A 14,005-nucleotide genomic window follows, 5' to 3' on the forward strand; every position below is an offset into this window, starting at 1 on the left:
TCAATTCAAATTTTCATGCCAAAATAAATTTAACTTTGTTGAAATAAACTCAAAAGTGTGAATCCTCCTTTGGTTAAAAAAAAAAACCCAAACAAAATCGCTTTAACAATGAACATAATTGTAAGATACATTATGTGCATACCTGCTGTTATTGAATCTGCAGGATTGATTGCTCCACCAAGGGTCATACCTCCTGAATGCCTGAGAAAGAAAAATTAACAAATTAAAAAATCACAAAAAGTTATTTTAAAAAAAGAAACAAACAAACAAACGAGGTACAGTAAAATTACTTTAAACCGAAAGAAGCTAAACCGAAAAATACCTTAAACCGCAAAGAATGTAATAAAATGTACGAGTTTCTTCATTATCTTTGTACTAATTCTTACGAAGAACCGAAATACTGCTAAGCAGGACTTTCTTTAAACCGAAACAACTTGAGAGCACCTTCCCCCCCTCTCTCTCTCTCTCTATTTTTCTTCAAAAATTCGGGAAGGTGGCCACACGCAATAATGCCCGGCAATATTAATATTAAACTAAGAGCATAAGTATAAGATGAGGGTGAGAGGTAGGCAAACACTTCAATCACTGCACTTGGGCTTGGCCAACACCACAATTGCACAGCCTGGAAAAGGAAGACAACGGGTGCCTGGCAGGCGAAAAATGAGGAAAGAGAGGAGTTGGGGTGTAGAATCACGTAAACGAGATGTTCTCGCTCGTGTGTTGATGCATTGGAACTGACTGGATTTTCAACACGACAATAAGGGGGGGGGGGGGGGGGGGTGGCAGAGACAACTTACCATTGACATGCCATTTTATTTCCACTTTGTTTAAATGTGTGTGTGTGAGGGGCTTAAGGGGAGGGGGAGGTTCTATGTAGGCCTTTGAACCTAATGGCTTTTCAACAAAAGAGGAGTGTTTGTGGAGTAGACAGCTTAGCATTGACAAGCCTTTTCATTTTCATTTCACTTCACCTCTGAGTAGCTGCGCACCATTCATTATCACTTATCACACAAGAACTTTCGATTTTAATTTAGCTTTACATTTTACTAAAAGATGTCTAAAAGAAAGAAATGTGCTTACACGTTGGAGTTTAAAATCAGAATACTATGTGAAGTCGATGAAAAAAAAGTTGATCAAGACGGAGATATGTAAAAAAAACACGGCATCCTGAACTCAACTTTCAACAATTTTGAATGGAAAACGAAAACCCCCAAAAATATTCTTTAAACACACCAAAAACAAAATTAAATGAGCAAATTCCTTAAATAGTTACGACCCTTGAAAAACATCGCAAAACGGGAACTTGCTTTAAACCAAAATGTCTTTAAACCGAAATGGTTTAGAAGGTCCCCAAAATTTCAGTTTAAAGTAATTCTACTGTATTTAAAAAAAAAAAAAAAATTTACAAGGTATATAATCAAATGATTTTGGAATGAATTGTAAAACATGACGCGAATCAAACATTATATCTGTATATATATATATATATATATAAAAAAGAAGAAAGAAAGAAAGAAAGAAAGAGAGAGAGAGAGAGAGAGAGAGAGAGAGAGAGAGAGAGAGAGAGAGAGGAGAGAGAGAGAGAGGAGAGAGAGAGAGAGAGAGAGAGAGAGAGAGGAGAGAGAGAGAGAGAGAGAGAAGAGAGAGAGAGAGAGAGAGAGAGAGAGAGAGAGGAGAGAGAGAGAGAGAGAGAGAGAGAGAGAGAGAGAGAGAGAGAGAGAGAGAGAGAGAGAGAGAGAGAGAGAGAGAGAGAGAGAGAGAGAGAGAGAGAGAGAGAGAGAGAGAGAGAGAGAGAGGAGAGAGAGAGAGAGAGAGAGAGAGAGAGAGAGAGAGAGAGAGAGAGAGAGAGAGGAGAGGAGAGAGAGAGAGAGGAGAGAGAGAGAGAGAGAGAGGAGAAGAGAGAGAGAGAGAGAGAGAGAGAGAGAGAGAGAGAGAGAGAGAGAGAGAGAGAGAGAGAGAGAGAGAGAGAGAGAGAGAGAGAGGAGAGAGAGAGAGAGAGAGAGAGAGAGAGAGAGAGAGAGAGAGGAGAGAGAGAGAGAGAGAGAGAGAGAGAGAGAGAGAGAGAGAGAGAGAGAGAGAGAGAGAGAGAGAATAAAATAAAATTATAGAGGATGTCTGAATCTAACTGCGTAAGGGCGAGAGAGGTGATTTTGAGAAAAATTTTAAAAGAGTGTGATTTCTGCAATAACACTCAACATTTGAATTTAGAACACATGACTACTCCCGCAAAATGGGTTTGTGGTCAGTCTGTTATTCACAAGGGTAGGGGAGAAGTTGGGCTTTAATATATGCTAAAAAATTAACTTTAATGCTCACGACCCGCGAGCGTCCTTGTTACGTTTAGCTGAAAAAGACTTTCATTGTAAAAACAAATTAAAATTTAAAAAATACCCTTATCAAATTTAACAACTTGAACCTGTTTCAGATAGAAACGAGAAAATATATCAAACAGAAAGGTAAACTGACAATTATTTTAAAAATTATGTTACATACTTTTTGAGAGCCTCTCTCAGTTCAGGCACAGATCTTAGACACTGCACAGTTGCATTCATGTAGCAGGTGTTTCCCAAATTAGTTAAACCAGGTGGAACATCAAGCTAAAGATAATTCATATTTTTTAAATTGTTAATAATAAAATAAATCAAAATAATAATAATAATAATAATAATAATAATAATAATAATAATAATAATAATAATAATAATAATAACAATAACAACAGAAATAATAATAAAATAATAATAATAAAAACTAAAATTTCACCAGCCCTGAAAAGTGAACACATTTATATTCATATTAGCAACGGAAAGCTACAATTTATTTAATTTTTGTCCTTGTATAATCAGACTCAACTCGTGGGTTGATCTGTATGGCTCTGAGATGAAGTATCAGATAAAACAATGTAAAACATTTCAAGAACCAGCTTAACATAAAGCAAAATATCTGGTTCATCTGTCAAGATCATATTTAACATATTTTGAGATGAAGAAGGAGTCATGTTATTAAATTTTTTAAACAACAACAATTTTAAAATTAAAAGTTATCTAATGATCCATGTCCCACTCATATAATATGCACAGGCAAGTTAGATACATCTAAATATGGTCTTCGTAAATTTAATTTGAACCAAGTGTTATAAAAGCTCTCCACTTAGAAATAAATCAGGATCAGAAACAAAAATTAATTTTAAAAATAGTGAAAAACAGCGTTTTATTACCAACGAAAATAACAGATTAAATACAAAACTTGATGTATCATACAGAAAGAGTGTAAATCGTTATATCCATGAAAAATAAATTAAATCTATGACAGAAAAGTGACATGACACCTATGACGATAATATTTTCATCACCCACTGTTGAAAAAAACAAAAAAAAAAAAAAAATTTAAATCATACTACGTCCTCTGAGAATATATCTGTATATTTGGTTTAAAATTTAAAACTAAAAATACGGGAAATATTACTGGTTGGTGGGTCTAGTCATGGGTTTCAAAGATGAAAATGAGAATTGCAGAACGACAGAGGAATGGCATATGTGGCACCCTCTCCACTACAACACATCTATTTCCAAGGTCTTTTCAATATCATGTGCTAGAAATGTGTGTACAGGTGTGGTGTGTTTGTGTGTATATGTGAAAAATCAGACTATCATTACTCCCACTTTTTGACTGACCCTCATCTATCATATAACAGAATAATGAATCAAAGAATAACCTATTATATAACATACTGTCGATGCAAGCTGCTGGTCAGTGAGATCTTCTACAAATACAGTCTTTTCTTTTGGAGCCTCTGGCAGTGCATCAGCTGAGCCCATCATTAAGAGTGTTGAGCCCTGAAATACAAATTATAGTAATAACATGAATACATTAAATTTCCATTAAGATTGCTTTCGAAGATTATAAATTCTGAAAGATGAAGCCAGCATACACCAAAAAACCCAATATTTTTAGAGTATCGGACAGGTTTAAATGAAGCCAATGAGCACTTGCCAGAACTTTGCAGATTGAAAGTACACTGAGTCTGTCATATGTTCCTCATGAATTCAAGGAAATTGTCAAACGCAAGAGGGAAGGGAAATAGTAGCTCAGTGCTTTCCACAAGAGTGCCCACCGCCTGTATACATCCTTTTTTTTTTTTTTAATAAAACAGAAATTCTTATATCAAATACATCACTCTGAAAATCCAGTCTTTTGAACTCATCCCACCTGTATGCCTTTTTCTTTGACAATAGACGACAGGTCAGAACGTTCATTATTCTTTCGTGTCATCCCACAACAAGTAAATATACCCTCTTAAACTTATGAAAATTATAGAACGAAACATTGATAGCATACTCAATGGTCTTTTTCTTTCTTTAATACTTGTTCTACTTTGTGAAGCTGAGTTTTTTATTATTTTTTTTTTTAACAGGCCAGGTCAAAAACATGCAAGTTGATAAATTTTGAAATTATCACAAAATGACAATGTTACAATACAAAGGTCCAACTCAAAGCGGAGTATGAAGTCTAAAGCTTTATATACACCATTAAGTATTTAACCCTTGTGTCCGTTTTTCTTGCTTCTCAATTGCGCTGAGACATGAACCACAGTAATTTCTATACCATATTAGCATTATATAAGCAAGATGTGCGTCATGTCTGATTTGCTTTAAGAATGCCCCTTTTTATTTTTATATATTCTTTTAAACACAGAAATATTTCAATGTTCCATTTTGTTTGCTTTCAGAACCTTGAAGATTCAATATATATGGTTAGCAAGCAGACTTTTATTTCTATTAATTTTTTTTTTTTTTGGTTATAAGCATTATAAGGGTGGTTGGAATAATTTATAATCGAATTTGAGAACTTATTAGTAAAATTCTGCCTTGTTAACTGAATCATACTCCCAACATGGAGATTTTCACATGCTGTCCTTGGAGCGAGATTTGAAAAACTGAAATATGACATCGTGTAACTTACCTCCTTTATCTTGTTTTTAACTGGGCCCCAGTCATCATCCTGAAGAAAAAGTACATATTGTTTAGTTAAAAAAAAAAAAAATCATTAAATCAATAACTATTTTAATCCAAATGATCGCCTACAGATTATCACACTGATGAATCACAAATTTAAGTTTGTTTCATGGCTTTGCTTTTATCTTTGGGATGAAAATGAATTTATTCACAGGAAGTGACAAAATCGAGTTATGATTATAATCACAGAACAAATATGATTTTCATCAAAAGCATGAAACTAACCTTCAAGATAGCTCCAGTTATCATCACTTTCTGTCGTGATGGTTGCACACCCGACAAAGCAAACAGTTGTGCTTTGAAAACTTCTGGGGGTTCATCTGTATCACACATCACATCTGAAAATTTCTCCTTTCCCCATTTGACATTTACTGGAGATAAAGAAAGTGATAGATTACTTTGAGCAATAAAATAAACTATTACTATGTAATCATTCATCTCACATCCAAAATTAATGTACAAAAATTAACCAAACAGTAAAAGCACTTGAAATCATGAAAAAATGTCAAGACAACCAAGTTTTAGGCCACAAAATTCATTCAAAACTACATTTGTACATTTGTTTTTAAAGGTTTTACAGTGTTTGCAACACATTAAGGTCATATAAGCGCCAGTAAAAAAAGGAAGAAAATAGGATAGTTAAAACGTTCTAGAATTACAATCAAAGTATCCAAGAAAAAAGAAGACAAAGGGGAACAGGGAACAGATGCAGATTCCAAGAGCACACTAACACTATCAGTGTACTTAGTTTGGGATCACCTCAAAGTCTCATTCTGACACAAGCACATGTCCCCACTTAGAGGAATACAGTCAAATGTTAACAAATCATATATATGTGAAACAAAAATAATACAGTGCATAACAGAGATGATTTACAAGGCAAAAAAATACCATCTCCCAAAACTCTAATTATACATTTGACTGTTTCCTTCCTAGACAGGGTATCCAGCCTGGACCAGGACAAAGCCCAAATAATCTCATTCCAAGACAAAGGCAGAAAACAAGTTGGAAAACAGAAATAGGGGGATAGAAGACAGTAAGCGCCTCCCTGCCCGCTATGCGAGGTCAGGAACCCCACCCAGAGACAATAGAGTGAAGAGTGTTATTTCTTGTCTTTTAAAAGAGCAAGTTTTCTTCTACTACTAATTAGCTCAAATACTGGCATCACTGAAACTGTATTGTCAAGCCCTAACCTTTGCAATCAAATATCACCTTTACAATTTACAGCCAAGATATCTTGACACTTCTGACACTTATACTTATAATACAACAATAAGTGGTGTATGAATTTGAATCTGAGCGAACTTTTCCAATGGCTAAACTACCGGCACCTTTCTATAGGCTGGAATCAGACTACCTACAATATAAGTTATTCTTAGGAATAACTTATAAAATTATGTATACTAAGTGTAGGTAGTCTGATTCCAGCCTATAGAAATAGAAAGGTGCCGGCTGATTAGCCATCGGAAAAGTTCGCTCAGGCAGCATAGTTTGGGGAGGCCTTCCGAAAGCTCCTACATCCCAGTATTCTTGCTCTAGTAGAGGGTTTGGAAAGGGGGAAACTTTTTTAATAATGTTCTAGTAGGGGGTTTGGGAGGGGGGAAGACTTAAAAAAAAAAAAAAGTTTGCCCCCTCCCAAACCCCCAACTAGAGAACATTATAATTCAACGAAGTGGCAATTCGGACCCGAGTCTGAATCGCTTCCCGTGGCAATTCGGACTCTTGCCACAATGTGTCGGAAGTGGAGACTGGGTCGAAAGTGAAGCATGGTAGGGTGGGAGGAAGCTGCTCGCTCTCAGTTGTCAGTCGGTAGGAGGGCGAGTGAGCGAGCAAGTCACGTTTTAGAACTCTCGAAGATGACTATACCTTCAAAAGTGGTGATCTATTATTCCCCTTTGTCTTACTTTTTCTTGGGTACTTTTTAATTGTAATTCTAGAACTTTTTACTATCCAATTTCTCCCTTTTTACTGGCGCTGATATGACCTAAATGTGTTGCAAGCGCCTTAAAAACAAAAAAAAAACAACAAAAAAACAACATAGATCTAAATATTCGTGGTCTTTGGAAGATTACAATTGTAGTTGCTATTGTTAACGTTAACAATCAATTTGCCCTCGCATAGATAAAAGAGTGTCATTGTGTAATGATTGGAAGATTTATTTGATTTGCCATGAGCATGTTGCAAAAGATACATGCATGACATATCTATATTATATATATTGCCATTTGCGGCCGCAAAAAAGTGCGGGTAAAGGCGAATAATATGACTTTGGGCATTGAGCGTTTTATTTAAAAGGCATTATGTGTCGGGCTTTGACAAAAGGCAGTATCTTAATTATTTTTTAATTTAAAAAAATATGCTGTTTTATTTCTAAATATAAAAATAGATGCGATTCTTGGCAGCAAACCATGCAATAGAGCCTCGCCACTGGGGTAGGGGCAGAGTTCCGTCTAATACTAATATTATAAGATAATACTGGACTAGGTGTCTATTAATAAAATAAGCACTGGTTGAATACGGAGAGAAAATGATCAATTGCAGGGGTGAGAATGACTGGTCACAAAAAAGGAGGAAATTTTTCATCGTGAAGATCATGACCCATCCATGCGACCATAACCTATAAATTTGAATTTCACTAAAAATTTACTGAGATGCGATCCAAAATTTGTCTTGCAGCAATTTCTGACACGACTCGGTGGAATTTCAAAAGTTGAAAGTGTAATTACAACATTTTTGGTGGTTGTAGTAGGGATGATGATGTGGTGGTGGTTGTAGTAATAGCAGTGGTAGGGATGATGTGGATTAGTAGTAGTATGGATGATTGTGTGGTGGTGGTTGTAGTAGCTGTGGTAGGAATGATGATTTGGTGGTAGCTGTAGTAGTAGTGGTGGTAGGGATGATGATGTGGTGGTTGTAGTAGTAGTGGTGGTAGGGATGATGGTTTGGTGGAAGTTGTAGTAGTGGTGGTGGTAGGGATGACTATTGTAATAGTAGTAGTAGTAGTAGTGGTAGTAGTGGTAGGGATGATGATGAGGTGGTGGTTGTATTAGTGGTAGTAGGGTTGATGATGTGGTGTTGGTTGTAGTAGTAGGGGTGGTAGGAATGATGGTGTGATGGTGGTGGTAAATAAGTGGTGGTAGGGATGATGATGGTAATAGTAGTGGTGGTAGGGATGATGATGTGATGGTGGTTGAAGTAGCAGTTGTGGTATGAATGATGATGTGGCGGTAGTTGTGGTAGTGGTGCTACGGATGATGTGGTAGTGGTGGCAGGGATGATGATGCGGGGGTGATTGTAGTAGCAGTGGTCTTAGAGATGATGTGATGGTGGTTGTAGTAGTAGTGGTGGTGGTGGTGGGGATGATGATATGGAGGTGGTTGTAGTAGTGGTAGTAGGGTTGATGATGTGGTGGTAGTTGTAGTAGTAGTGGTGGTAGTGGTAGGGATGATGTGGTACGATTTGAAGTAGTGGTGGTAGGGATGATGATGTGGTGGTGATTGTAATAGTAGTGGTGGTAGAGATGTTGATGTAGTGTAGTGGTTTTGGTGAGTGTTTTTTTATTCAGTGATGATAATAGCAGTTTGTCAAAAAGGAGGACAATTTCTCGGTCTATCGATCAAACACAAGCAAAGAAACCTAGTAGTTATTCAGCTTATAAATACAACCAAAGAATCTCTCAAATTCAAAGCCATAGTCCAAGGGTAAAAAGAAAAAAAGATTAAACTAAGCCAATCACCATTGCTTTGTTCTAATATTATCTCTATATACCAGATTATTTAATGGATGGTTGCGAAAGAAAGAAAGAGAGAAAGAGAGAGAGAGAGAGAGAGAGAGAGAGAGAGAGAGAGAGAGAGAGAGAGAGAGAGAGAGAGAGAGAGAGAGAGAGAGAGAGAGAGAGGAGAGACTTCTTTACCAGAATAACTTATGTATTGACCTTTTGAATTCTATATAAAAGAAAAAAAGAAGAAGAAAAGAGAAATAGAAAGAAGGACAAAGGGAAAAAAAAAAAAAGAAGAGAGAGAGAGAGAGAGAGAGAGAGAGAGAGAGAGAGAGAGAGGAGAGAGAGAGAGAGAGAGAGAGAGAGAGAGAGAGAGAGGAGAGGGAGAGAGAGAGAGGAGAGAGAGAGAGATTAAAAAGGCAATAGGTATCTACAACAGAGAAAAAAATCCAGACCCATTTGTCCCTCCCCTTCCCCTTCAACCATCAACTAACTAATCAAAGAACACCGGTCTTCTGTGTCTATTGTGACATCTGGTGCCATACTGTCTGGCCCAACGTCATAAAAACGGGACTGTCATCAAATTTCACGAGACTGAGCACAGGTGTCAAAATATGACATAAGATATAATGGTGATTTTGTGGTTTTGAGGAAAATATTTGACAAGGCAAATTTGAAAAAGGAGGAAATGTGATGGGATGGGCGGAGATAAAATACCATTTAGGCGGAAATCCGCCTTTAGGCGGAAGATTCTCAGCCCTGAATTGGTAATGGGATTGGGGGGGGGGGGGGGGGGGGGTTACCCGCAAACGACCGAGGCGCTGGACGCAGAGGAGAACATAGTGATACGATACGAGATCAAAGAGAAAAAGTCGCCGGCTCTTGGGTTGTGGAAATGGTTGTTGGGAGGAGTGTGTGTGTGGGGTTATTCTGTTTTTTTTTTATGACTTAGAAATACTCCTGAAAGTGTGTGTGTGTTTAGGACGACCAATACGGTTTCTATTAGTGCCGCGCTGAAGACCGGTCTAGACCGCGGTCCGACGGTCTTTTAGCTGTGAACCGAAGACCAGTCCCTTAGGGGAAGATCGGCGGCGGTCCTCACTTCTTATCACCTTTCAACTAGTGTGGGGCGGTCCTTGCAAGGACCACGGTCCTACGGTCTCGCGCCATAGCCTACTACTTCCCCAGGCTGCAGGGTTGCCAGATTATTTTTCAACAAAATGCCAGGGGAAGACTCAAAAAATGCCAAAACACTCAAAAAAATGCCAAAGTCTGTTGACTCCCACCCCACTAAGAAAACTACTCACTTTTGATAGACAATTTACTATCATATCCTGGTGGCTTGAGTGTTTTCTTTTCTTTTCTTTTTTTTTTTTTTTTTTGAATTATACTAAATTTCCTGTTGGGGTAATTATTTACCTACTGACTACTAAGTGGAGTGCTAAACCACTACACCACGGTTGGATTTTAAGAATGAAAAAGAAATGTGAAGATGTTTGTTTTTACGCGTTTAGAAATAATTAAGAAAAGGTGTCATTTGAAGTATAATATACAAGAAAAGAAAATGCCAAATGAAAATGCCAAATGCCAAATGATTTTTCTAATGCCAAACGGTTTTCAAAAATGCCAGATTTTTGGAATCTGGCATTTAAAATGCCAAACTGGCAACCCTGCCCCAGCGATTCGTTGCTTCGGTTGCCTATCTTCCACCAATCACCACCCATCCCACTTAATTAATCGCACCCACCCCCTTTGCCATACACTAAACGACACAGACGACCACCAACCTCCACTCCGCAAACCGCCCTTTCGTGTGTGAGATGGGGGGAACAGGAGGCGCACGCCTTGGACGATTCCATTATACGGGGTAAATTTCAAAATTTACTACACCATAATGATCGCAATGACAATGATCTATGGTGAAGGCATGACCCCTCTTCTCTAATGGGTTATTGTTTGAAATGTATGTGACTACTAAAGATGTGTGTGTGTCGAACCTAGCAAGTAGCAAATCCGATTTTTTGTTTTCTTTTGTCCATCTCTTGTCACCACTCCTTTCTATCGCAGTGTTGTCATTTAAAATAATACAATAATATTAAAATTTCGTTGGTGTTTTTACTAATCAAATAATATGAGTTTCATTAGTTTCTTCCTTCCAAAAAACCCAGTTATAACGTCTGAATTTTAAAAAAGTCCAATAGAATATTTGGGGACCCCGATAGCTCAGTTGATAGAGCACTCTCTTTATACGCAAAGGGCCAGAGATCGATCCCGGGTGCAGTCGATTTTTTTCTGAATCCCTGTCTACTCAGCAATGAATGGGTAGCTGAGTTTGTTAGATCTGGCGAAAAGTCACCATCGACCCCTCTTATTACCTCATCCACCCCTCTTATTATAACTTCACGTCTCTCTCTTACTCTTCAATGCTCGCTGCCCTCTAATGTGTGTGTGTGTGTGTGGGGGGTGGGGGGGGGGGGGGGGGGGTAGGAGTTGCGTGTGTGTATCAACGCCACGAACAACTCGATCAACGCCTTGGGCGATGCCATTATCTCCGTTAATGGGGATAAATTTCAAATTTTATTAAATTATCGAAGTAACAATGAAGTACGGTGAGCAAATAAAGAAGGCATCACCCCTCTTCTCTAATTAGGTTACAATTTGAAATGAGTGTGACTACTCCGTGTGTTTTACTCCTGTAGACCACGGTTTTCATCGTGTAGCGGTCTTTAACGGTTCAAGAATGAACGATCCCATGGTCTCAAAGGTCAAACCGGTTCGAATTTCCAACAGTCTCTCAGGAATGTTCAATGTCGAAAAGGACCGGTACTTGCGGTCTTCATTTCCCAAGGACCGTAGGACCGTGGTCCTTAAGCTTGCCAAGGACCGCCCCGCACTAAAGCCTAGCTGCAAACGGAATAACTGAGAGTTTCACTCATGATAAGTTCATCATTTGGGCGCATTGCATTGCAGTATTCTGAATCGAAGAGCCACCGGAGACTATTCAGATTCGACCCTGGTTAGCCACGGAGTTCTATTTAGTTTAGAATCGAGTCCGAATTGTCATGGGAAGCAATTCGGACTCGGGGTCCGAATTGCCATGGGAGGCAATTCAGACTCGGGTCCGAGGTCCAAAGCTCGGTCCGAATAGCCTTTTCCAAACAAGAATACTGGGGATGTAGGGTTAGGCACTTTGATAACTCCAGTACAGTGGCCGCCGATAGGCTCACTGTAAGATGAAACCCGATTTTTGGAACTTTATTTTTGACCCTTTACTGTTTTAGTCACCATGGCGTTATTTGTGAACCTATGTGACTAATTTTGGTATCATTATAAAGGGCACAAAACAAACTTTCTAACGGTGTATTTCATTCTTAATTCCTGATTGTATTTCTCAGAAAGCTTATGTAATAAAAATTTATAAATTTTTGAATTATAAGAACTTTTTAAATTATAGATACATTTTAATTATACTTCATACATCGATAGACAATTAATTGAAGAATATCTCTGCCAAACTTCATCAAAATTGATACACTCGCTCATTATTTTATTTTTCCCGCCATCAACCCCACTTTTTTGGACAAAAACCTCATGTTTCTTTCCATTTTCATTTATCCTTAATTTTTCCATATTTTGCATACATAAAAATGATTTATATGAAAATAAAGCTTATTGTCTGACCTTTAAAATGATACCTAACACTTGCCATTTATTTTTTAATTGAAACAAATTTACTGAAAACAATATAAGTGGGCCATGTTGACTGCAAAACTCAAAATTTCCCGATCGCCGCGAGATGCTGGTTTTGAGGCAGCGGTGAGATCACAGATTCTCTCTGTAAAATTGACAAAAAATTTCAATAGAAAAATATAGATAACTCTGGAACCGTAGGTCGTAGATAAACAAATAATAAGTATAAGGTCCTATCAAATTTTATGTATCTCCCCCTGACTCTGACTGAGTCAAATCAAGGTATTTTGAGGGTAGGAGTAGGAGCTTTTGGAAGGCCTCCCGTAGTTTTATCCATGGGGTGATATACTGCATCATTTAAACCAGATTTAATTTTATGCCGTCAATGTCACTTGAAAACTGAAATTATCATGGTCATGATGATGAGAAGAACCACCAGAATCGGACTCTGTGACTCATGAATTTAGCTGAGAACTGAAGTCTATAATTCTTAAAACATAAAACCTCAGGTATCCTATTTTTAAAAGAATGGTCGTTCGAACGTGACATATAGTCAGTCATAAATTACCTTTAAATGTAGGCATTGTGGACTTTGAAAAAAAAAGTACAATAAGCCAGCAGAAGAAGCCCCAAAAAGTCGTCTACTCATGCACCGCTGTTGCTGTCGGAAGTTGACTTGCGAACTGACAGAGTAGTCCCGAGGTGAAGAAAGAAAATGATGTGGTATTGTCAGATCAATTTTTCATAAAATGTCAAACAAGTCTTAGAAAAAATATCAACGGCCTGAAAAAAAAAATGCCAAGTGTTTTTATGCAATACTTTTTCTACTAACATGAATATACAACGAGAAACAAACCTTTATTTCTATGCAGCTATGTAAATATAACATTGCCTTACCAGTTTGAGGATGAATATGTGTAACTTTTATTATGTTTTTGTCACCCAGGGAGGTAGGTAAATTGACAATGTTTACACAATCCACAATCAAACATTGAAAACTGAAACAAAGGCTGATTACCTGGGCATAACAATCGACGACAAGTTAAGATGGAACCCACATATTGAAAAGATATGCAGGAAAGCCAACAATACCCTTAGCTTTCGAAGTCGACACATATCATCATGCCCCACACGAGTGAAAGAAAAGTGCTACAACGTATTTGTAAGACTTGTTTAGGTATAGGCCTACAGAGTTGTCTGTAATGACTACAACCGACTACATAGTAAAAAAGACATGATGGAGCATTTAAACTGGACCTCACTTATTGAACAGAGAAAGACGCAAAAGATCAATATGTTGTTCAAGGGCCGACATGGAACCATCACCAACCCATTAACACATTGAAAAAACACGGAAGAAAAGAAAATGCATATGCGCTGCCGTATTCCAAAACCAATGCTCACAAACGGTCGTTCTTCGACTATTCGCGCGTGGAACAGCATCCCAACAACCAATAACCCGACAATATTCTCGACCAGTTTAAAACAAATATATAAATATTACGTCAATACCACCCCACCACACCTAGTTTCAGTCAATCTTCGTCACATGAAACTGCAACTATTTTTTTTTTTGGATTGG

General features: G+C 37.7%; 1 protein-coding gene across 1 annotated transcript in view; it reads right to left on the reverse strand.

Moving 5' to 3' along the window:
* LOC144962396 (ubiquitin carboxyl-terminal hydrolase 14-like) overlaps nt 1-13,106 on the reverse strand; it is a 29,594-nt gene extending 16,488 nt beyond the window's left edge. Inside the window, exons 1-6 of the mRNA XM_078895298.1 lie at nt 12,992-13,106; nt 5,241-5,386; nt 4,963-5,001; nt 3,732-3,836; nt 2,494-2,597; nt 143-201 (exon numbers count right to left, since the gene is read on the reverse strand). Of these exons, the coding sequence (XP_078751424.1) occupies nt 143-201; nt 2,494-2,597; nt 3,732-3,836; nt 4,963-5,001; nt 5,241-5,386; nt 12,992-13,007 (469 nt within the window). The 5' untranslated portion in view covers nt 13,008-13,106. The remainder of the gene's footprint in view (nt 1-142; nt 202-2,493; nt 2,598-3,731; nt 3,837-4,962; nt 5,002-5,240; nt 5,387-12,991) is intronic.
* Nucleotides 13,107-14,005: the final 899 nt, after the last annotated feature.

The sequence above is a fragment of the Berghia stephanieae genome, chromosome 1 (assembly GCF_034508935.2).
Source record: "Berghia stephanieae isolate SIO BIC M18660-M18661 chromosome 1, UCSD_Bste_1.3, whole genome shotgun sequence".
In the NCBI taxonomy this organism is placed as follows: domain Eukaryota; kingdom Metazoa; phylum Mollusca; class Gastropoda; order Nudibranchia; family Aeolidiidae; genus Berghia; species Berghia stephanieae.